Source organism: Panicum hallii, chromosome 7 (genome assembly GCF_002211085.1).
Source record: "Panicum hallii strain FIL2 chromosome 7, PHallii_v3.1, whole genome shotgun sequence".
In the NCBI taxonomy this organism is placed as follows: Eukaryota; Viridiplantae; Streptophyta; class Magnoliopsida; order Poales; family Poaceae; genus Panicum; species Panicum hallii.
Window position 1 is genome coordinate 38,395,224 of NC_038048.1, and position 24,402 is coordinate 38,419,625.

At 50.0% G+C, this 24,402-nt stretch overlaps 4 protein-coding genes across 9 annotated transcripts; 3 read left to right on the forward strand and 1 right to left on the reverse strand.

The window, feature by feature from the left end:
* Window positions 1-2,985: 2,985 nt before the first annotated feature.
* LOC112901054 (GATA transcription factor 26-like) lies at window positions 2,986-7,347 on the forward strand. Of its 3 annotated transcripts, none has more exons than XM_025969878.1 (6): window positions 2,986-3,416; window positions 4,391-4,738; window positions 5,400-5,826; window positions 5,970-6,042; window positions 6,255-6,372; window positions 6,880-7,347. In XM_025969878.1, exons 1-6 carry the CDS (start codon window positions 3,377-3,379, stop codon window positions 6,894-6,896), a joined length of 1,023 nt encoding a protein of 340 aa, XP_025825663.1. In that variant the 5' UTR covers window positions 2,986-3,376; the 3' UTR covers window positions 6,897-7,347. The 3 variants fall into 3 exon arrangements, with proteins under 3 accessions (XP_025825663.1, XP_025825662.1, XP_025825664.1); XM_025969877.1 differs by having other exon boundaries at window positions 2,987-3,416; window positions 6,841-7,347; XM_025969879.1 differs by having other exon boundaries at window positions 2,988-3,416; window positions 6,823-7,347.
* A 5,986-nt stretch (window positions 7,348-13,333) lies between these two features.
* LOC112900258 (probable calcium-binding protein CML22) lies at window positions 13,334-14,403 on the forward strand. Its single transcript, XM_025969050.1, has one exon. The coding sequence runs from the start codon at window positions 13,347-13,349 to the stop codon at window positions 14,136-14,138; it is 792 nt and encodes a 263-aa protein (XP_025824835.1). The 5' UTR covers window positions 13,334-13,346; the 3' UTR covers window positions 14,139-14,403.
* A 2,103-nt stretch (window positions 14,404-16,506) lies between these two features.
* Window positions 16,507-19,400, forward strand: LOC112901073 (uncharacterized CRM domain-containing protein At3g25440, chloroplastic). Of its 3 annotated transcripts, none has more exons than XM_025969904.1 (4): window positions 16,507-16,872; window positions 17,268-17,577; window positions 17,976-18,383; window positions 18,752-19,400. In XM_025969904.1, exons 1-4 carry the CDS (start codon window positions 16,718-16,720, stop codon window positions 19,328-19,330), a joined length of 1,452 nt encoding a protein of 483 aa, XP_025825689.1. In that variant the 5' UTR covers window positions 16,507-16,717; the 3' UTR covers window positions 19,331-19,400. The 3 variants fall into 3 exon arrangements, with proteins under 3 accessions (XP_025825689.1, XP_025825690.1, XP_025825691.1); XM_025969905.1 differs by having other exon boundaries at window positions 16,754-16,872; window positions 17,284-17,577; XM_025969906.1 differs by lacking the exon at window positions 16,507-16,872 and having other exon boundaries at window positions 17,268-17,324; window positions 17,386-17,577.
* A 685-nt stretch (window positions 19,401-20,085) lies between these two features.
* On the reverse strand, window positions 20,086-21,350 carry LOC112901075 (B-box zinc finger protein 24-like). Of its 2 annotated transcripts, none has more exons than XM_025969907.1 (2): window positions 20,653-21,350; window positions 20,086-20,529 (listed from the first exon to the last, which is right to left on the reverse strand). In XM_025969907.1, the coding sequence occupies exons 1-2, from the start codon at window positions 21,166-21,168 to the stop codon at window positions 20,299-20,301; spliced, it is 747 nt and encodes a 248-aa protein (XP_025825692.1). In that variant the 5' UTR covers window positions 21,169-21,350; the 3' UTR covers window positions 20,086-20,298. The 2 variants fall into 2 exon arrangements, with proteins under 2 accessions (XP_025825692.1, XP_025825693.1); XM_025969908.1 differs by having other exon boundaries at window positions 20,086-20,526; window positions 20,653-21,343.
* Between the last annotated feature and the right edge of the window lie 3,052 nt (window positions 21,351-24,402).

The window sequence follows — 24,402 nt, forward strand, 5'->3', positions numbered from 1 at the left end:
GAAGGCAGTTTAATCAGAACGCTTTTGGACAGGGCTTAATTAATCATGCCAGGCTAATCAACCCGTGACTATTATGCGAGGTGCTGTGACAGGGCGAGAAAAGCAACGCGAGGGTTCGGTGGGGGTTCTCCCTAGCATTTGGCACGCTTTTTTTTTCTTTTCTTTTTTTGGATGATAAGTGAGGGGGGTGAGTTGGTTGGCACCACTACCTGACCGGCTGCCCGTTTGATGCCTCCCTCCGTTTCTTATCCCCTCCAAAGGAGAAAACAAATAGAGCTACCACATCTAAGCCAAGCCTATCTCGAGGGAGAGAAAGGAAGGAACCAGGGCTCCATGCTTAGGTCAACACACAGGAATACTCTCTCTCTCTCTCTCTATCTCATCCCGCTTTCATGGTCTGTCACCATCCCCTTCTTGTACCTTCATTGAGCTAATAACTAAACTCACACAAAGAAAATATATGGGTTAATATCTTTGTTTCACAAAATTCCTGACATACCTGCAAGAGTTTAATTGCTCCAAGAATCAGAGTTTAATTCCTCCAAGAATCTTTAGCAGATTACTCACGTTGGAGTTGAACAATTTCGCGCAAGATTCATAATGAACCTGGACCGTTTCACATAAGAGCCTTGGACCATTTCGCGCAAGATTCATGTCGGATTTCTTTTATTTTGGGGATTTCCATTGGGTTTGCTTTATCTTTTGGGAAATCCATTGGATATCCTTTTTTGCGGGGAATCCATCAGATTTAATATATATATATAATAATTAGCCCAGGATTTTTCAACATTATCTTAGGTGCCTTCGGTTGATGAATAGGCTTTGTTTGCTAGCAAGTTTGGGCTGTCTGGGTGGCTTCTACCAACGTGTACCAACTAGTGTGGCCACCATGTTAACAAAGAAGACTTTTGCAAAAAAAAAAATGTTAACCAGAAGAGAACGACGCTTTGGTGTCCTCGGAGTAAAATATGGCTCGCATTAGTGACCCGGCCTTGACGATTCCTAATTTCCTTGACACATAAATCGCCTAATTTCAAACGAAGCGTTCGTCTTGATCGTGTCGTCGCTTATTTGAATATTGGCAGCCTCTTTTGGTGTAAAAGTAGATCAGTCGATGGAGTCATGAATCCTCTCGCAACCTCTTGTTAACGTTGTTCTTTCTAGTGGTAATAAAGATGTGGCTGCCGTTGGATGAGTGACAGGGCCTAAAATACTTTTTGCTCCATTCTTGTTCAACTTTAATTTCAAGGAGAGATGCATGCAGAAAATATTCCTTTGTTCTTTTTTTTTAAAAAAAACTCAATCTCGTGTGTGAACCAAATTCAAATTCGTTTGTAAACCAAACTCTGGAATCTAGAGAATTTAAGTGCTTTGTTGAAACCGGCAGTAAGTAGTTTGACGTGAGCTGATTGATGCGGTCAGATTTGGAATTTGTATGGCTGTTGCTAGTTGGATTTGCTACAGTACAACGCAGAGTCGCTTGTCTTGGATGTAAAATGCTGGATTGGACAAGGAATGTTACAGAAAAATGGCAAGAGTATCACCTTCACCTTTCCCAATTCAGCAATTAACTTGCAAGATCACCCGCAGAATTGCACGGGAATCACCTAGTTATTATTTGTGGCAAACACGTCAAAACAGCTTTTGGGACCGGCATGGGCAGCCCTCCATTATAGGAACTTGAGTGCTTTCGCACTCTCTCTCTAAATATAGCTATCTTCACCAAATCTATGTTTATACGCTAAGACTTTTGGATAACTAGGAAAAAATTGACATTAATAACACCTACTAACTTTCTTTTCTTTAGTCATTTCCTTGCTTTGAGTAACTGTAAGAAAGAAAAACTGCCACATCGAATTGCGTGTAAATAATCTATCCCCGATTGATCTTGTGTTGGCGTATCCAGACGCTGTGCTACTGTATGTATAGGACATTTTTGGATTGAGCATGTGCTATCTCCCAGGGGGTAGGATGCAAATGGTAAGGCAAAAAGATTCTTTTAATGGCACGCACATAGTGGAGGGCTTTAGAGGTAAGCAAAATGACTAATTGGTCGTTTCAAAAAAAATCTCAACTTCAGCTTAGTCACATCCACATGAGTAATGATGAAACTGTATGAGCTGAAACAAAATCACAGCAAAACCAACCCCCTAAGAGACTAAGACCGAAAGGTACCAGAGAGGAAAGAAGCTTTTCCATCCCTCTCCCTCGCCTTCTTTTTCCTACTTTGCCCAGTTCCTAATTGCTTCTCTCTATTTAACAAAAAACATGAATTCTTTTTAGATTCCTCAACCAAGTGCCTTTCTTACCCAGCGGGTTTGATTATTCGCTAACGGGCATGGGTCTGGGAGAGGCCGCTCCACCCGTTTACCCGCCTATCCTCCTGACAAGTGGGCCCACCACACCAAATCCATACACCACCTTTTCTTCTTCTCGTAAAAACAAAAGAGAAAAAAAAAGAATGCCGTCAAATACCTCCGTCCCCAACGCCGCCAGACGCGTCGCTCTTCCGTCCGTCCGCCGCCGCGAGCTGAGCCATCTCAGCTCGCGGCCCCGACACCCCTCTTGGGCAGGCGCCCCTCGCGTTCGCCATCCGCTGCTGCAGCCTGCAGCGGCACCACCACCGGACGAGATCTGAGGGCAGTCATTGGTGCAGATGCCAACCTCGACCGTGTGGCCATCGGGAGGCATGGCGCCTTTCACGTTTCACCCGAAGAAGACGTCCTCAGCTTCGCCGGCCTAAGGTTTGATCTCGCCTCTGATTTTTGCTCTCTCGTCTAAACTGTGACGGTTCGTTTCAAAAAAAAATGTGACGGTTAGACGGGCATGGCCGCAGGCACAAGGTACCTGCGGGCTGGCTGCATCGATGTGGATGCTTGCCTGTGACGGGTGGCGGGCACGGACACAAGTTTGTTTGAGAATAAGTTCGCGGGCACGGGTCTGAATAGGCCCTATCAGTGCCCGTGCGCGTGCCGGTTGCCATCCTAGCTGCATTCCTTCCCGGCTTCCTCCATTATTTTCTCCACCCCTTTCCCCTCTCTTTCTCTCTCTCCTCTACCCTCTCTAAAAGACTGGATACTATACAGAACAATAGGAAAACAAATAGAAAGGGGAGGAAGGAAGAACGAACAACACCTACCGAGCAAGACTTGGTTCTTGAGCACTCCATGGGCTGTTGAATTGTCCCCCAGGAATCCCCTCTTAGTTTGACGAGATTCGTACAGAGAAATAGTTCTTGATTTTTTCCCCTTTCTTTTGCTCAGGAATTCGGGGAACTGCTTGTTTCTACTTTGTTTTTTTTTCGTATTTGTTTTGTTGGGATTTTCCTTTGCTCCTTTCTTCTTCACCTGTCGGGAGGTGAAGAGCGGAGGGGATCATGGGGAAGCAAGGTCCCTGCCGTCATTGCGGAGTCACAAGTGAGCTCTTGTTCTTCAATAAAGCTAGAATTTTTCATATTTATTATTTTTTTCTCTTGTTCTTCCCCTCTTTGCCCCTTTGTTCCTCAGCAAGTAGTACTTTTCGGGTGATGATTTCCACCAATTATGCATCTGGGAAGCGGGACTTAGACGAAATCTTTGGACTCCGTGGGACTCGGATTCATCTTTCCGTGTTCCTTATGTGTTCTCTGATGGTTATTAGTACTCTGAATTCACTGAACTGCCAAGAATGTTCATGAGAAACCTGTGGGGGTTGTGGTTTCAGAGGCCTTTGCCTGTAAAATTCTTCTGAAAGTTGAGGAACATATCGTACCATGCTCACGGAACACATCTAGACTTGTGTTTGAATACGGTTTAATGCGCTTCTTAGATAACTTATCCAGATAATGCAGCTCAGATACCTATTCTACAAGAAAAAAAATAAACATTGGCTTCTGCCAATCTGACATTTAGAGTTCAATTGTGCTGCAGGAATGCTTAGTTTCAGGGTGCCATTGAAGTGAAAACTTTGGTTTGCTGTGTAATTACACGGGCTTATCCCATCTTGTGCATGCAGCATTATATGGTCTGGACTTTATTTAGCTCTTACTGCAGCAGAATGCTCTTTTGATGTGGCTATCTGCATTCAGTATAGCCATTGCATATAACAACATATTTTGAATTGCATGCCTGTACAGTTGAACCAACCATTGAGGCACTGAAAACAATATCTTGAAATATTTGGTCTGAATGTATTTGATTAATTACATTATGTCTTCTGGATAAATTCTTGATAGTGTATAGTTGCTTACCCTTTTTCTATGTTTCCTACCCTGATGGCACCATTTCTTGCTACATCTAAATGTGATATCAATTCCTGTGGACAGTGGGCCACTGTCACTATCTTAACTTATACACTGCTCATATTTTGTGTATCGATTTTGATGGACTTCTCATGGGAAATGCTGGAACAGGTACTCCCCTTTGGCGAAATGGGCCACCAGATAAGCCAGTGCTTTGCAATGCATGTGGTTCGAGATGGAGAACGAAGGGTTCGTTGGCAAACTACACTCCGATGCATCGCAAGGATGACATTGATGATGATGAACCTAGAGTTAGCAAGCTGAAGCCGCCAACATCAAAGCTCAAGTCACAGAAGAAAAAAGCAAGTCACATCATAATGGAGAATGTTCCATTTTCTGGTCAGAATTTTCTAAAGATGGGGGATGCTGACACAAGCAATCGATCTAGCTTGGGCTCTGCAATATCATACTCTGAGAGTTGCGCCCCATATGGCGATGTTGATGCAAGTGAAATGAGTGGTCAGTCATCTCAATGCCTACTTTGTTGTTGTTTGATAAAATGAATTATGTGCCTCTTATACTTTGTGAGTATGTGAATGTGACGACTCAATTCAGACTGGTGATAGGACATAATGTCGGAAGCACGTTGGGTGCTTTGTCTACAAAGTTATGTTTAAAACAATAAATTTTTCTTTAGACATCTTTGAATTGTTATTCTACTGCTACCCTTTTAGATATCATATTATTAATAAGTTGTGCAGATCTATTTTTCTTCTCTGTTTTTCATGAACTTATTGATATCACCTAAATATGTTTTTAATAATCTCCTGTTCTATATGTAGTCCAGAATTATGGATTCACGAGAAGTTCAGAACTTATGGTGACTTGATAAACCATTAGATACCTATTAGGTTTCATGAGAAGTAACCATTATTATAATAGAGGTAATCGTGGAGGATTGCAATCTACATATTAGGTTCAGATGGCATGGACCCTAACATCTAGCGAAGTTAAGGTTTCATTAAATATCATGATGCAAATATGCAACAGCATGTGTTCCTTTACCAAGATAAAGATTTAATAGACTAATAATGATTCTCAAGATTTGCCATACTTACTATAGAAATTACCTTTTTTGTTATATATGTCAATGTTGACTCTCTGATATATTCCAATTCAGGTTCAGCACAATCACATGCTTGGGAGTCCCTAGTGCCATCAAGAAAGAGGAGCTGTGTCACTCGTCCAAAGGCTTCGCCTGTAGAAAAGCTTGTAAAAGATCTTAAATCCATCATGCATGAAGATCAGTTATATTACCTTTCAGGATCCTCAGAGGAAGACCTACTGTACCATAGTGAAACTCCTGTGGGTTCCTTTGAAATAGGCTCTGGAAGTGTCCTTCTAAGGCATCCGAACTCGAAATCACCAGAGGAAGAATCAGAAGCAAGCTCCATTCCTTCAGATGGTAAATCATATATTACAAGTGAATCCTATTCAGGGTCTGCCTTGTTTGTTGTTCACGATGGAAACAAGGGAACAGTCAACTTAAAGGCTGCAATTGCGACGCCAAAGAGGTTGCCACTGCATATTGAAGATAATGCTAGCAGGTATTATACTTTTTATGTTCTCATTAGCTTATGAGTATATTTGAGCATTGGTTTTATCCTCTATTCTCATTCAATATCGGTTAACCAAATTACTTTTGTATAAGAATCAATCTAAGTTTTTATTCTGCATCTCTGTTTTGCAGGGATAAACTTCATTGTAAAAAACAGCATATCCTGGAGAGCATTGACTCACCTTTAGTTTCAGTAGACTTAGAGGTATCCATCCTATAACGCTTTTTTTCCCATTGATCAGTGCCTTTGGATATGGTTAGCATATATGTTAGCATATACTCAAATAGGATAACATATTTGATAACATCCTGCTCAAGCATGAGAAGATAATATTTGGGTTCAGTTTCAATGGTTAGTCAAGAACTAAGATACATATAGAGGTGGATACTTTAAGTTGATTGTTTCTTCTTATTCAGGAAAAGGAGATTAAGGAAATTGGGGAAGTGGAGAATATCAGTGAATCAATAGGCTTTGCTGGGTCCACCATGAAACTGCTCAAAAGATCCCATGACACCCACATTCAGGGTGACTCAGGTTAGCAATATCAGTTCCTATTATCCTGACTTGCATCAAGTTTCTAGATGTGACATCAAACAATGACTTACGGAGTATATTCCTATTTCACAATTTTCTTATGTCATTGACACAAAGAAGGTAGCTATGCTGTTGGGATCTGCTTCTGTGGCGTCTCTCAACAACATATTCCCCTCCGATTTCAGTCAGTGAACCTGTTTATTCATGAACTTGGAACTGAATTGAAAAGTAGTCACTGTTCAAGCTACCTAAGATCACTATTTTAGGGGTGGGAACAATAGCCTGATTCTCATAACGTTCTCGAAAATCCTTTTTGCTGCTCGCCCTGCGATAATGCTTATTGATGACTAGGCATTAGAATTTACTACATTCTTGATGTGCCTTCTGACACCCAAGCATAACAGAGATAGCCTTGATATTGGGTCTCATAAGATGTTTTCTCATGCATAGGTTTATGATTGAACGCAGAGATAGATTTCGCTCTCATCAAGTGACATGGCAATGCAGTTGGATCTGATAGCTAAAGTACATGGTGTTTCACATGCTTACAAATACTAGGAGCTCCCTGACGCATGCCCTGAAGGACAAGAGAACGCGTGGTTCCCTTCTAAATGTTGACGCCCAAGCTATGATGAAAGAGAACATTTGAGAAAATTAGAGAGGGGGGGCGGAGGGGGGGGGGGTGTAGGGTCATGTGCTGATTTCTATGTAGAAAAAAAGGAGAGCCTGATGAAGTGTCAGCGATTATTGATGAGATGAGGGGAAAAAAATGTCCCTTTTGATGTCTGCACTTGAAATATTTGGATAAAGAGCTGCGCTGTTAAACAAGATGCTGATAAAATGGAGCGAGTGTTTAGCCAGATGATCGCTGTGTTATTAGCTGATTTTGAGACCAAGCATTTTTGCAAAGAATAGTACTATCTTGCTTCCCGTTGCAAGGTTGGGTATGTATAAATCACTGTCGTCCTGGTGTAACCTGAGTTTAACACTATCCTGTGAGCACCAACTTTGGAAGTGTGCGCTAACAGAATTTTGTCCACTCTCAAATCAGTGTCGTGTGTCCATGTCGTAATGCAGGTGGCTTCTGTTTAAGCCATGATAAATAAAATTGGTTCCGAAACCCAGAGTCAAGTAGGATGCATTAGCAGAGCGAATTCTTCAAGGAACAGAGAGCTATACAACTTGCTGCACCTGAACTCTATGCGCTGGCAATTGAAAAATGCAAAAACTATGACAAGACCACACGTTACATTTGAGAAACTGACTATTTGAAAAATGCAGCAATTATGTGGATTGCACACCAAGTTGGCCTTTTTATTACCTCGTCATCTTATCTTGAGGTTGAGTTGGCCTTTTTATATGGGGAAAATTATGCTTGTCCAACAAAGAAATAACCCGATCCGGTAGCCAAGTTGTGTGGTAGAACTAGACTTGCCCATTGCTGATGCTCACTGGCCCAAAGAGCATCATATCTGAACTGAACCCTACTCTCTCTTTCAGAGAAAAATTACCCTGTTGTCCATAGCACATTTGGCGATGCCTCTATTTCGTCGTCCATCTGGTTTGTGTGCATGTCTGGTATAGCCCACACTGCTGGGCAGGCACTAAAACTGGTTTCTGAATTCTGGAACATGCTTGGCCTGACGGCTACGCGTTACCTCGCAGGTGCTACGACAATGCCTACTTCCCCAGGGTCGGCGGCATCAGTGCTCGTGCGAGCAGCTGCGCAGTGCCGCGCCCAGGCGGACGACGCGCACGTAGCACCCGCGGCAGAGGTCAGACGGCGACAGGGCGCTCGGGCCTCCGTCCGGGCGACAGCGCCATGCCCCCGCGGAAGCTTGTCACCGATAGAGCCGGCCTTGAGGCACACCTTGGGGATCTCGGCGGCTCTCGTTGCAGAACGTGCACGGTGCACCTCATCGCCGCCCCGCCGCGCACGCCTGGAACACGACGCTCCGCCGCGCCTCCGGCAGTGGGAACTGGGAAGCCGGGAGCGCAACCTTGCACTTGAGGTCCAGCCAACTTGGCTGCAGCGGCGCCGGCTCCAGCGACAACAGAGCCGCCGGTTGGTCCAGGCGATCAGGTCCACCGGCACGCGCTGCAGCTCGTGGTCGGCGTCCCATCGCAACGGCGCCCACCGCGTCGATGAAGATTACTCCCAGGAGTGCCGGAACGCAGTACACTCCGTGCGCCATCGTGAACCCATCTTTTCGAGCTCTACGCAGTTCTCGCGAACGAATGGCGCCGAGGTGCGGTGCGCGACCGCCCTGGCGGGCATGGCCTTCCAGAACCGGGCGGAAGGGACTGTATGGAGGGGCACAAGACGGCTCCACCAGACTCCAGAGGCAGCTCGGCGGGATCGAGGACCTCCTGCCACCGCGTGCTACGTATCAGGTGGTCGAGCTCAGGATGACGTGCCGGCGTGGTTGCCGGCGTCGAGAGTGGCGGCCAGGTGAGCGACGGCAAGAGGCGGACTGACCCAAGGGTGGACGGTAAATCAAATACCGTCCGGGGAGGACGGTAAATGAAATACCGTCCACCCTAGGTGATATATTTAGCCGTTCGATTGGACTTGAGCGGCTGAGATTTACGATCGTAAACGGAAAAGGGTCCCTTCGAAGACCTTCCTCGCTCATCGGAGTCCGCGGTGGGTTGGCCCAGGTCGCCGCGCGCATGTCGGCCGCCTCAGAGCTCGCCGCGCGATCTAAGTCCCGTCTCGTCTCGTGCCGTGTGGCCATCATGGCAGGTTCATCCTGCGTCTTGGCCGCGCCGCCGCCTGGGTCGATGTCGGGGGCGCATGCCTGGAACGCGAGCAGCTTCTGCCGCGCGCGCGTCCTCTGCAGCCCAGCTGGCCAGGCTGCAGCGGCACCGGGTCCGGCACATCCGCCGGCCGGATGGTAGAAGACCATGATCGATGATGCGCACGTTTTGCTCTTTGCTGTTGAACGCCGTCCAGGCGATGCAAGCATGTTCACCAGGACACGCGCTGCACCTTGCGTTCGGCGCCGGACGGCGGCGGCGGCGCCAGGTACTTCATGTCCTTCATTTGTGAGAGAATTTAAAAAGACAAATTTACGAGATTCCATTATTCCACCACCGATTTGCCAGTGTATGAACGCATAAGAATCCCCAAAGGAAATCACGATTCATGTAGTCAGGGAATTGATTTCCTCGGCATTGAAAAAAAAAGTTCTGATCCTAATATGATGTGTGGATGAAGTGAAAATAATATGCTGGCATTAGCAGGTTGTGCTTAGCAGGTGCAAGCTGGTTCATGCGTACTGCCTGCTTGATGTTGTTGCCACTGTCACCGATAAATTTTTTTTTCTTACACAATTCTGTACTACAAGTTCTGATGGTGTCAGCTAACACTGAATAATTAGTCTAGTGCTGCAGATTGCTCACCGATTTGTCCTTCTTCAACTTGTGAAATTAAGAAATTTCTGTTACTACACCAGTCGCCAGGCCATGTTTAATGCAATATGAACAGGAGTAGCTCCATCCATCCATTTGCCACCTGTTAAAAGTTTCTGAAGGTCCAACATTTGAGAGGACTTTAAAAGACAAATTTTTGATTGGGGAAGAAATCTGATTCACCATCAACTTGCCGGTGCGTAAAAAAACCTAAGGCCCGTTTGGATCCTTAGAATTGAATTCCATTCTAATAATCATAATTTAGATATAAATTAATTAAGCTAATATAGTTGTATGTGGAATATATTTGTATATTATTAATGGCCATATGGGAGAGATACTTATATACTGCACTTTCTTCTATAGGGAAGCGAGTCGAGGAGTGTGCTATAAGTTGTACATTAGAAATATAATATGAGAATCTATAGAATCAATTTCCATCTACCACCCCATGAATTTAAAATAAGCTTATATATATACTTGGAAAAGTTGTGGAATACCACATTCTATGACAAATAGCCTATTCTATTAAGTAGATTCCAGTTCCTTAAAAGATCCAAACGGGATGCCTAAAAGTAAATCATGATTCACGGAGACAGGGAGTTGATTTCCTCGGCATTGTACAAATTTTCAGGTCCTAATATGATGTGTGGATGCAGAAATGGAAAGCAGGATGTGCTCTGCAGATGCAAACTTGCCCATGCCACTCCTGCTTGATGTTATTGCCATGCCACCAACGTTTATTTCCTGCAGAACTCTGTACTAACTTTATTGCTCCCAAGTGCTTAGTAATCATATTGGAGGCACCGTGTTGCTGATCCTTGTTGATGCAGGTATTGGACACCCAGAAAACTCACATTGCGTGGGATTGATCTCAATCGGATCGGTAAGGCGGTTGAACTCCTGCACCAAGAAACACAACGCGATCAAAACAAGTGCATGCTTGCATGTTCGGTACTATGCAGTAAAGAAAAAACAGCAAGAAATACTCACAAAAATACTTGGATCGAACCAGTGAATTGAAACTCATTGACAACAACCAATCATGCTAAGGATATTTTTCCCTAGGCACCTGATCAAACAACTCCGTACCTAGTTAGCTAAAACACTTTTGATCGCATTCGAACTGTACTCAAAATCAAACCTTTGTTTTTGAACCAACATCACAGCTTTTTTCCTAATCTAGTTTCTCTCTAACCTTGATGGACCACCCTTCTCGTTTAGCAAGACAGCCAGCCCACCAAGCTACCAGATCAGCCCGGCCCTTCTTATAGCCCTGTGAAAACCTATTAGTATCCAGTGGTCAGGGCCCAACCCAATCCGGCCCTTCTTGGCCTTTTTGCTTCCACGGTGGGCGTCGCCAGCCCAGTACAGCTGCCCACGCTGTTGCTATGTCTGGCGATACGACTCGTCTACATTTTGTAACGAGCTGAGCCAGTACTAAATACGCCATGCGTAGTAGAGCGCGCCAATGCCGGCTGTGCCCAACTGCCCATGCATGCATTCCCCCCAGCAAGCATCACGACGAGTGACCGATCACTGTTCAGACTCTCGTGTGACAGGCATGCATCTCCGGGACACCGGACTTCGCGGTGGTCCGGTGATTGTAGCACGCAATGGCGACCCCGGTGTTCCTCCGTCCGTCCGTTCCTATCCACTCCCCAAATGGAGCCCCCCCTTTGTCAAACTTCTTGACGCCAGATTGATCTGCAGGTAGAAGCCAAGGCTGCCGACCGACCCCTTTCTTTACTGCATCCATGATCCACCATATCTGGAAAATTTCACGCAGCTGCTGCCGCGCGCGGCACATGCAACGATGCGACGGCCGACGGCGACGACTCCGGCGGGCGAATCGTGCGACGGCATCTGCTCCCGCATTATGCTAATCCTACATGTCCCAGAGATTCTTAGCACGGGGGCACTAATCTACGAGGCCGTCAGGCCCGCGCACGCCCACCCCAGCTCACGTCCAGCCGGAGTGCCGCCGCCGTCTCCGGTTTCAGAGCGCCCCAGCCCCATGAGGCTACGCCGAAAATGAGCTGCGAGCCTGCGATCCAGTGAAGCCGAAGCCCCACCTCCCTCCCTCCCTCTCTCTCTCACCTGTCGCCACCCGCCATCCCAGGCTCAGCTGCCGCCGCACAGACTGCTGCACATCTGGATTCTGGAACCATTCCAACGCACCGATGATCGGCCGGTCGGCACGTGCGGCCGCGCCTGCCCAGCTGTCGCGCCGGCCGCCGTCCGTGCCGGATCGGACGGCGGCGGCGGCGGGCGACCGGCGACCGAGATCCGCACCCGGCGGTCCCGTGAGGCCGGGCCGGCAGTTCGATAGTCGACGCTCGACGCGCTTTCAGTTGACCCGTAGTTCTCTCGGCAATTCTTTAACTTGAGTTTTTCTTTCCTCCCGTCCGCGCCTTAACTTGGATTTAAAGGGTGCAGGCCAACTGCGCCTGCAAAAACGCGTCCGCACGCGGCATCATGGTGGGGGTCCGTCCGGCCAGCCAGTCCTTCTCACCTGTTCCTGGAGAAAAGAAATGTCAGGGATCACTGGATCAGGGTGTACCAACCTGCAGGAACACCACTCAGAAAAAGAAAAAAGAAACACTGAACTCCTCCTGTTCGCTCTGAGACGTGAGAAGATGAACAGTTTGAATAAGGGTTACAGGTGGGCTGATAGCTACTACGTGATAGCGCATTTCGAGCTGAAATTTGTTTGCCGCAAAAATATTGGGAGCTGAAATCAGGGAACCAGGGGCCCTGGCAAACATCAACGTGGTGGCAAGTCTTTTTGTAGAGAATGAAACTGTCGGTTCGGTTGTGCGATCAGGTTTTGCTTTCAGAAAAAATAAAATGAAGTCATTTGCTTCCTCTTAATACTTTGCTATGTTTGGTTTAATGAATTTTATCTTAATTAACGTGGCAACAAGTCAGGAAATACTTCTCCTGCGCCGCTCAAAGAACTAATGTCTATCAAAATCAAAGGGAAATGATAGAATTTCCATCAGATAGTAAGCATGGTCGTTCCTGATGATGTTTTTGAGGGAATATTTCCTGATGATGCTGTATCTGCTTCTACAGCAAGTCAGAAAAAGTTGAGGGCGCACCAGGCATGCCACATGCCTTTTCTCCAAAAATATACTACTTATTGACATGACAATCCTTTCGTGGCAAAACATAATTCCGCCAAACTACCATCATAAGTCAAACCAAACGAGCGCAAATGGTTCGAGATCAAGATACCCTTTCCGCCTGTTTCGTGTAGATTTTCACATGAAGCACATTTGCTCCCCCTCCTCCAAACAAGGTTTGCAGCCTGCACGCAACACCTTTACATCCCGGCCGAATTCTAGTCAAACATGTCGCCAGTTTTTGTTGGAATAACACAGCATCTACTACACACTATTATAAAGACTCCACTTCATCACAAAGTCAACTCGATGAGATGTGGAAACAAAGAAGTTCCTGCCATCGATCGGCTCTTCTGACCTACCGTTACAGTTTACTGTTTTTTCTGTAAGAAAGAAAGTTGAGGAAGCTGAAAGCGTGCTATAAATACAGCCATGGGCCATGGGAAAGCTTTGCTTGTATCGCACCACCACCACCAGCCAGCAAGGCATCTAATGCATTGCCGAGCCCACACGGTGCCCGCCATGCCACCGTCCTCCCCTCTCGTCAAGCTCCCCCTCCTGCCGCGCGGCCTGCTCTCCTATATCCCCACCTCCATCCTCCCGAGCGGCCGCGAGAGCGCCGCCACGCCCACCACCTGCAGCTCGCCCTCGAAGCCGCAGCCCGCGCCGCCTTGCCCCAAGAAGATGTCGTCGTCGTCGGTGCAGCAGCAGACGGGGAGCGGGAGCGGCAAGCAGGCCGACCAGGCGGAGCTGGCGCGCGTGTTCGAGCTGTTCGACAAGAACGGCGACGGGCGCATCACGCGGGAGGAGCTGGAGGACTCGCTGGGCAAGCTGGGGATGTCCGTGCCGGGCGACGAGCTCGCGTCCATGATCGCGCGCATCGACGCCAACGGCGACGGGTGCGTGGACGTGGAGGAGTTCGGGGAGCTCTACCGTGCCATCATGGACGGCGGCGCCGGCGCCGGGGAGGAGGGGGGGTCCGCCGGCGAGGAGGCGGACGACGACATGCGGGAGGCGTTCCGGGTGTTCGACGCCAACGGCGACGGGTATATCACGGTGGACGAGCTCGGCGCGGTGCTGTCGTCGCTGGGGCTGAAGCAGGGCCGCACCGCGGAGGAGTGCCGGCGCATGATCGGCCGCGTCGACCGCGACGGCGACGGCAGGGTCGACTTCCACGAGTTCCGCCAGATGATGCGCGCCGGCGGGCTCGCCACGCTCGGGTGAGCCGCCGCGCCGCCGGCCGGCGCCGCCTGCATCCGGCCACGCATGGAGCGCCGCGCGCCTCCATGCTTGATCCGTACTGGAACTTGTAGATATTGCTTGGCTTGAGGGGAGCTCACGTAACCACGCTTGATGTTTCTGTTGGTTCTACATCTTCTTTTGTTTGCTTTGTCCGTTAGAGATCGATTGGCTTGCTAATTGACTATTGTATTGGTTGTTGCTCGATCATACGAATTGCTCGAGGGGAAAAGGTTTCCCCTGTTCTACTCGGGTTTTCTTCAGTCATCATGGCAACTGGCAAGCATCTGCAGTCTGCAACCTGCATCTCCATGCATGGCAGCGTGGATGAGAACTACTATGCATTTATGAACATGTCGTCAGAATCTTGTCGTTAGCATATGCCATCGAACTCGAGAGAGGGGAAGGGAACTTGAGTAATTAAAGTGTCACTGTTCCATCCAAGAGCAGTTGACTTGTCCCACCATTCTTTTTTCTTCTTCATCGACATGCGCGCTGCTTAGCTGAGCTGTTGCGATCCGCACGATGGCACGACGAGCAACGGGTCTGGCCTCCACAGTTTCAACGGGGTAGATCAGCAGCTCGTTCCGAACGAGCAGGATGAGTGGAAAACTGGAACGAGCAGCAGCCCTGCGTCCTGGGGTGACGCCGTGACGGCGGATCTCCGGGATCTGGACCAGGAAGCGACGCGATCCTCCCTGATCCCCTGGCCCGTCCCAGCATCCCGTGCGGGAGGCGTCTGTCCGGGCAGCCCCAGCGAGCGACACGACGCGCCAAACCCCAAACCGCCCCCCCCCCCCCCCCCCCCCCCCCCCCCCGCGGTGCAACCGGGCGCGACGCGCTGCCAGCCGGCTCACCGCCCACGCCCGTCGGTCCGGCGGGGACCGCGAGCCGGCCGTGCGAAAGGGACCGGGCGCCATGTGATCGGTTAGCCCCAGGACACATGCCCACAGCGGTGCCGGCCGTGCGGCGCGCTCGGCCGTCCTCGCCACCCGGCTGCGGGTCGGGTCGGGGCCGTGCGGCGCGGGAGGCCGGCCGCTGGTCGAAAAAAAGGCACTAGCCACTAGCGCCTCTCCCGTAACTAACTTCCCTGCCGGTCGGCGCTCGCCGGATCACGAAGAGGTGACGTAACCAGCCGACTCAGTCCCCGGATGGATGCCCAGGCGAGCTGGACCGTCTGAAACCATGGTGCCGCCGCGCGTCAAGGTCCGGACGGGGTTGGTTGACAGTGCCGCCGGCGCCGGACGTAGTCGTCGTCGGGCGACGCCGTCACGCCGGTGCAGAGATCGTCTCCTGGAGTCCTGGTTGACCAGGCAAAGCCTCTCCTCTCTTTTCCGTCACTGTTCGATCGGTCAGTGATGCGATGCCTGATGCGAGAGTCTCCTCTGGCGAACGGATCAATGATCTTCCCAGCCCGCTCCGGCGCTGCTCGATTGGTCAGCGGCGCTGAGTTTCCCCCGAGTCAAGCAGGGTTCGATCTTGACGCGAACGTTTCAGGTGTACGACCTCGAGAAGGTTTCTGCTCCCTGGTTTACCGGTTCAAAGGTCAAGCTTCAACCGGCGCCTTTTCCCCAAAGTCTTGGGTGCATCGCAATTGGGCGTCTTTGCCTGTCTGATTGGCAACATGGACACACAAAGCGGCAGGTTATCCGTCAGCTTTGCTGCCGGCGTCGGATTAAACTAGTGCAGGAGCCTTTCCTTTTCCGTCCCCCAGCCGTTTGGCCCGGTAAAACAAGGTGCCGGGGCCGGCAGTCGAGTGAAATCCGCATCACACGCGGCTAATAGCATCTAGGAGTTCGCTCGGACGTTGTGTAGCTTTCGTGACAGAGACTGGCCCAATCCTTTTCGGAGTGTTCAGTCACCCCTCTTGCCTGTCTCTCCAGGCTTCATCCCCTGCTTCGTGTACTGTCGGCAGCGTACTGGCACAACCAAAGGGATGGGTAACACGACATGTGGAATTGGATTGTCTTATCCAATTCTCAGAGATGATGGCCTTGAGATAAGTCACCTTTGCTCGCTTGTCAGTTTTTCTTAGGCAAAGCCATCCGGCGAGCTTTAATGATCTGAAAATTGATCTGAGAAGATAGAAAGAACTAGGGGTTTGGTTCGTCAGTGTCTGATGTTTTTTTTTTCTGAAAAAACGTCAGTGTCTGTCTGATGTAGAGCAAGAGACGGAAGTAGAGCTCGGCCCAGGAAGCCCACCTTAGCCGGAAGCCCACGATGCTCCTGGCCGAAGGCCCGCCCCGCAAGGGAACAGGCCGGCCCACTTATTCACTCCGGGCCACGACGATGTGTTTGAACGGCCCACTCGGAAGAGACGTCGTCCCCGACTCCTCTCCGTCGCATTTCCAATTCCGCTCCCGCAGAATTTCTCAGGCCGCCATGCCCCGCACGCTCGCGCCGCTCAGCGCAGGAGCCACCACGCGGTCGCGGTCGGCGGTACGCCCGTCTCACCGCCGGCGTCTTAGTGCTTAGTGCTTCCGCACGCTTCGGCCCAAGCGCCTACGTCGTTTCTATCCCTCACACACACTCGCTCCCTACTGCGTGCGCCGTGCTGTGCGGTCATGGCCAGCCGCCTCTTCCTAATCCGGCGGACCACAAGTGCATTGCGGCGGCAGACACCACGAGCACGCTCGTTTCACCCGTCGTCTGACGGTGGGAACTTGGCGTCTTCCCGCGGGACGCTGGAACTTCTCGCGCCTCCTCCCAGCTCACCATCGTAAGAGTCAGACAAACCCGCTGATCCTTGCCCTGATTATTACTATAAGCGGTCGATGCAGTGTCATGAGCCGATTTTGAGATGTGGCGGCGTCGGGGCAGTGCTTTCAGCTGCCCCTGTACTGTAGGTATGCACCGAAACCCTCTTAGAGGCTCCACCCGGGCATAATGGGTGTCAGGTGTTCGTTGAAATGCCGACCTTGGCATTTCCGGCCTAATGCACTGCTTTCAGGCTTTAGCCACGTTTTTACATTTGTGATTTGTACTATGCTATTTCTAGTTGTACCCATTCCTGTGCACTCATGTTAATTAGCACATTTTGATCCTCGGTGGTGGTTATTCACGACGCATTCAATAATTCAGCAGCTTGTTTTGCATGTTCTGATTCTGGTGTAGTTATACTTTCCACAAGGTTTTCAACCGAGATGCTGGGTTCTTCAGTTGGCTACAGAGGTATAATCTTCAAGCCTACTGTTGTATCCATACAAGCAAATCAGTTAGTAGTGAATATCAGGCTATGGAGGAGCCTCAACAAAATCCAGGAGCGGCTGTATCAGCTGATGATTCTGCTGAACCAAAACCAAAGAGGAAAAAGCTGAAAGGGAAGAGGGCAGTAACAAGATTTTTGAAATCCTTGAGATGGAAAAAGAAAAAGGAGATTCAGAGAATGACTGCAGAGGAGAAGATTTTGTACAAACTGAAGCTAGTAAGTTGCATTGCCATTACCTCCATACCTATCTGTTTGATTTGATAACAGTGGCTCCTTAAAAAAAAGGTAGCCAAGTTTGCTTATGTTGATGTGAGAAGCTTGATTTCCAATATCGTATTCGTGCTGTGTCATTTAAGAACTTGTGAACCTTCTATTTTGCTAAAAACTGCATGTTATGCTTCTATCATTCCTAATAAAATCACTGTCACAGGGAAAAATGACAGTGGTGGGAATTCTTAGTAGATGTTGACTGCAATTTATCCTGCATGCATTATAACCTACTGTTCACTTTTCTAAAGTTATATTGTGATAGTTTTTTTTTCTTACATACATGCATGTTATTATGGATATTCAATCCTAAATTTGTTCTGTTCTTTTTTGGAATTTCCATACAGGCTCGAAAGAAGGAAGAGCGGCTTGTCGCAGCACTGAAAAAAATTGAACCAGATGATCCTTCAGAACCTACACATGATCCGGAGGTGCTTACACCTGAAGAGCACTTCTATTTCCTCAAGATGGGCCAAAAATGTAAAAACTATGTGCCTGTTGGAAGACGTGGAATATACCAGGGAGTAATCTTGAACATGCACTTGCATTGGAAAAAGCACCAAACTCTCCAGGTAATTGTGAAGACATTCACACCAGATGAAGTCAAGGAAATTGCCACAGAGTTAGCCAGACTAAGTGGTGGGATTGTGCTTGACATTCAAGATGGGAACACAATTATTATGTACAGAGGGAAAAACTATGTGCAGCCACCACCAGAAATCATGTCTCCAAAAGTTACACTACCTAGAAAAAAGGTATTTCTCTCTTTATCATTTGCAAGGAGAAAGATATCAATATCTTTAGCACAGGATGTATGTCAAAGTTGGTTCTAAAAGGACAGTTCGAAGATGTTCAAGCAATAACACATAACAGCCATGATAAGGCTTTCCAAATTTGCATTATTTATTTCAACAAGATATCAGTCAACATAATTTTGTTAAAGAATAGGAAACATATCCAGCCGATTTTATCTAGGCAGAGGCAAAAGTGTTCGAGATGTAAATTAGAAAATATACAACAACACAGAAAAATATGCAGTTGAGAAGACAATCTGTCCTTTTTTCCTTTTAAAACCTTTGTTGTTTTTTCCATCAATGTTAATGTTTTTGAAATTTTCAATTAGGCACTGGATAAATCCAAATACAAAGAAAAGCTCAGATCTGTCAGGAGGTACATTCCCAGGCTTGAGCAGGAGCTTGAAGATCTTCATGCGCAGATGAAGTTATCTGGAGAGCATAAAGGAGGTATAGGGAAATACGTTGCTTCAGTTTCACAAAATGCAAACAGTATGGCAGCAAGAGTAGAATCTTCTATCTCAGTTCGCGATAAAACTGTATCTGATCTGCTGTCAGAAAGCGTAGAGGGATCCAAGAGGTTAGAGGATGAAAGTTCTGAGGTTGAAGACGTCTCAGCTTCAGAGTCTATGTCATTTTCAGAGTCTGAGGATCTCTCAGACATTTTTGAGACAGAATCAGAGGAGCAGGAAGAAGGCAACAAGGAACACCCCTTGTATCTGGATAGGCTGGATAAATTTCCCTCGGAGAACAATGATAATGAACAAGATGATTTTGAGGAGCATCTACGGAAGATCGCTTCACTTTCTGATAAGACCGATTCACCTTCGAAAGAACTAAAAGTGTCAGAGCTTGACGAGATTGATAAAATCTTTTTGAGAGCTAGTTCATTGTTGAAGAAAAGGTGAAAAATTAGGATTTGTATACAATGATCTTCATATTTATATGCACCGTGAAAGGTATTTTGTTCAGTTTTAATGGCATCTTCAGAAAGGATTTATGATCATCTAGCAACAGACTGGCCAATCCTGAGCGTTTGTTTATGCTAGCAATCATTTTACGGTGACCATAACATAACTGGAATTTAGTGAGGTCATTTGAATTTGATACCAGAAATCAGATTCATATGGGTACATGCTTTTGTTGAAATGCAATGGCATTTATCAAAATTCGGGGAACCCTCGGCAACTGCCAACTGTTGTTAGCTGTAGCCATCCTATGTAACTGCTAATTTTTGTAGATTTGAAGTCTTGGTTCTAGAAGATACGTGAGTATCCCCTTCATGCCGAACTGGTATGGCTTCATATGATTCGCTTGTTGGAGATCATTAATGTTGCCTTAAGTTGAACTAGATTCTGTGTGCATGCTAGTTGATCTGCCAACTGTATTATTGTTAGCCTAATATGTCAAGTTTTTAACCAGAAATGAGCTAATTTATAAAAGTAGCTTGCGAGTAAACTGCACACGAGGTGCAAAAGAATGAATTCGCCAATGTTCAGATTCTGGGTGCTTTCTGAATAATCTCTTTAGATTGCATTTTCATTCAATTGGTGATTCCCTGTTTATGTTAATTATGCCCAGGTCAATGTCTTTGTCCATCTGACGGTGTTCAGGCAACACAAATGTTTGCTGTAAGCGTGATATAACTGGTAAAGATCTGATAGAATCGTACTCGAACAGAAGAACATCTGCACCAAGTGAGTTCATCTCATACATCAAACCCATCTCAATTCTCAGGCTGAAAGTACTGGCCCCAAACTGCCTTATAATTACATAAGCCCAGCGTAGGCGATCAGTGCATCTCATGATGGCATATACACATACTTTGCATACATACACATCACATGACAGGGGAACCATGCGAAGACTTGACATCTCAGCCAAGATCAGGAACGATGAAGAAGTCCTCGTCGTCGGGCAGCTCCACCCGCGGCTTCTTGCTCTGGCGCGCACCGCTCGTCTTGTAGAACCCCGCGCTGCTCGCCGGCTGCGGCGAGGCGAGGAGCTCGGGGACCTCGGCCGTCGTGGCTTTGGCCGGCGCGTGGCCGTGGAACAGGTCGATGTCCGCGAACCACTCCAGCTCCTTGAACTCGAGAGGCGAGTCCTTCTGCAACAAGCGAACGCGAAGAGGAGGAAACCGTGAGATGGAGGACACGAAGAAACAGCGGGCGAATGATTAGATGTTGTCAAGAAATAAAAGGTTTTGATGGATGGTTGGTTGGTTGCTTGCCTTGTCGCTGGATTCGTAGTTGGAGAGCTGCAGGAGGTCCTCGACGGCCCATCCGGACGGCGGCAGGAACGGCGACGACGGCACCTCCTGCGGCTGCGCGGGCTTACTGGCAGGCGCCTTGGCGGCAGCCGCGGGCTTGGAGCAGCCCCTGGGCGGCGGGGGAACGTCGGCGCCGGCGCCGGCGCCGCAGACGGAGCTGAAGCCGACGCGGATGCCGGTGGCGAGGTAGCGCTGGTGGTTCCCCGAGAGCGTGCCGGGGACGTGGATGGGCTCGTCGCAGTCGCGGCAGAAGAGCGCCCTGTCCTCGACGCAGAAGATGAAGGCCGGCTTCTCCTGGCAGACGTCGCAGCGCGGGACGTCCCCGGGGGTCCCGCCGAGCGGGAGGCGCTGGTGCTTGCTGGCGAGCTTGTTGGCGGCGTGGATCTCGACGTCGCAGCGCGCGCACAGCGCCGCCTCGTCCGCGCAGCACACCACCGTGGCCGCCGCGCCCTCGCACGCGTCGCACTGGATCCTCATGCCCGCCCTCCCTCTCGCTCCTCGAGAAGCTCTCAGGCCTCCCGTAATCCGGGGCTTCAGCTCGACACCAGGCAACTAGTAAAGATCAGCACGGAAGCAAGCTAGAGCGAAGAGCAGCGAGCGACGGGCAGGGGACGGCGGGTATAAATCGCGCCGCGCGGGTCACGCCACGCCCCCGTTCCGGCGCACGCGGTGGGTGTGGGAGGGGGACCAGCTGGACGGCCTGGGCTGGGCTGTGTGGACGAGAGGCGCTCGGGCTCGTCCCAGTTGGCCAGTTGCTTGGCGGCCGGGAGTACAGTCTCTCTCTCTCTCTCTCTCTCTCCGTCCCTGGGATCGCGGGCGCGGCCGCGGGAGCCAAGATTTTGATCCGGTGATGATGTGTGGGCTGACGCCGGGTGGTGGGCCCGCGCGGGGATGGATGGGCATGGGCGAGGGGCGAGGCCGAGAATTTCCCCGTCCGTCCCGTGGAAATGGTGGCGGCGGCGATCGAGGAAATCGTGGCCACTTGGCCACACGCTTGGAGGTGTGTCATTGTGTCGACACGAGAACGCACCGGCTCAGCAGCCTCAGCTTTCAGAAACCATTCGTCTTCTGGACACTCGTCCGACGCCGGGGAAACCAACCAGCCTCCCGTCAGGCTGCTTCACCGTCCAGCACGACGGCGCGGGCGGTCACTCGAGTGCCGGCTGATGTCAAAGAATAAGAGCTTTGAGCCTTTGCGCTTAGTAGCAGCAGACGGCCGAGGTAGACGCTGGCTGGGATCATCGTGCACGCCCGCACCCAGAAAACGCTAGATCGTCGTCCGAGGCGGAAAGAAAGAAAAAAAGATCTGGGCGTCGTGAATCGGGCAGGAATCAGGATTGTCTGGGTTCTCCGCAAGCGTTGTTTTGTGGCCGTGGAAGCGCTGATATTTTCCGCTGGGGAGCCGCCCCATTTTGCAGCGCCCGCCGCGGGCCACGGCGAGGCTGTACTCCAGCCGGAGACCGCGTCGATCCCAGCCATTCCTTGGCAGCAGCAGCACGATATTTTGGCGCCGTGGAGTAGGGAGGTGAGAGCTTGACATGCACATCTATCCTTTGGGCGTTACCGACGGAGGAAGAACGCTACCGGCCGGCGCTGCACGAAGAAGCAGAGAAAAGGAAGCATGGCAGCATGGTAATGCTTCGCGGTCTCAGGCATGACCGCACGATGACGAAAGCATGGGTGACAGGCTCACAGCACGCGACAGGGATCGTCGGAAAATACGCAGCACCGAGACGGGACAGCGCGGCGGAGATGATTCACTTCTCTCGTGCAAACGACAGCTCCGGGGCCCCGGCCGGCGAGTAGTCCGGCATGGCGCCATCCCATCCCATCGTTTTACACGCAGCAGGGCAGGTGCCCTGAACGAACAGCTACTTGTCCCGTCTCTGGGGCCCGTCCGTCCCTGGGGCCCGTCCGTCCTGCAGCTGCGTTCCCGGCTGATTTTTTTTTTTGCTTGGCGGCGGGGATCGTGTGGTGGCGCGTCAACTGGTTCGTTGAGGAGGGTCCGTTTGTCGCCGCGCCGACGAGCGTCCGTCCGGGTCCGGAGAGGCCGTATTAGTAGGCTAGGACTCGACGGCGAGAACCGTGGTGCTCCCAAGATGCTCTCGTCTCCTGGTCCTCCTTTCTACCAGCGGCTTCAAATTGACACGTTACAGCTCTGCTGTCTGTGAACCTCCTGCTCGAAACCTGTCCTGAATATTTGCCATCATAGCAAGCTTTACTCTAGTGACAACAGGGAGAGAAATCCATCGCAGGAGAGAGCCACACACACACACACGCGCACACACACACACGGAGAGAGAGAGCAAACTAAAATTCTAGTCTAGAGAAAACAAGGAGGGGGGAGTTGTCCGTTCAGCGGTACGATCCGTCGGGAGCAATTGAAATTCGTGACTTGGACTCTGGAACTGGAACAATCGCAGTGTTGGGGCCCTGACGATCAAGATTGTGGCCAACGTTGCTCCGCCCCCGCTGATGTAGGGCAAGCCCATCAACGCGTGTCGGACCCCCCAGCAGTGCGTTCGCTCGGTCGCCGTCGATGAATGGGCACAGCCGCACAGTGCGCTTCGTCGGTACAGCGATTGAACCAAGAGCTGTGGTTTGATTGAACTTCTCATCTAACACCAGCACTGATGGTAGTGACAGCATGCATGACAGGATCCCGAACAAGTTCCTAGGGCCAACTATGTGATGGGCTTGGCCCTCGACTCGACGTTGGGCCGGTTTGGCCCGTCAGGACGTTGGGTTTTGAGAAAGCTTTTTTGACCAGAAACCAGTCCTTTTGATCGGAGATTGCAGCGTATGCTTCTGTTGTCTCCAGGTTTCCTTCACTTGTTGACCAACGCTGCTGCATGTGCCAAATACTGGAAGTGTAAACTGTCCTGAGCAATGCAATGGGATGCATATAGACAGAGAGGTACCTTCTACTTAGTGTATCCAGTTCGAGGGAAGTAAGGTTATCCGTAACCTCGCTCTAAGCTTCTGGGCGACAGGGTATAAGGCCAGGGTCTTGACAACCGGAGGCACGGTCTCCGAACCTCCCCCATGTACTAGCAGGTCCGGTGCCTCCACGTGTCCGCAAGGACGAAATACTAAGGAACGGCTACCACAGGCCCGGACCACCGCGGTATGGTTTTGTGCCCCCACGTATGGAAGCCGGACCCCAGGAGATCTGAGCGCCTGGGCCAGTCAGGGGGGCCCGAACCTCCTATCCCACCAGGGAGGGGGTCCGGTAGCGCCACGTGCCCCTAAGGAAGCGGCCGCTAAACCAGCACCGCCACGTGACCGGTGGATTCCAACCTTTTGCGAGAAGCCAGCCCAACTACTGCATTAAATGCGGGTGGTTGGGTGTGCGCGTCCAAGACAGAACATGGGCTGACTTCTGACACGTTGGGCAGGTATGGGTGACACCATGGTAAGCCCGCAGTTACCGAGGCGGCGTGTCACATCACAGCGCCGCGTGCGTGGGCAAGGGACGTATGCTCACATCACAGCGCCGCGCGCGTGGGCGAAGAGTCATTATGACCTGCTGCAGGAAGACCACAACATGCGCTGCTACAGTGCGCAAAGGCTACATCACGGCAGGTCAGTATAACCCTTCATCTATCAGCGGGAGCTGACTCTACATCGACAGCACGACTCCCTCTACGCATGTCAGTGGCAGTAGACCCTATGCTAACAAGACGGCACAAAACCATATCCAGACGGAGG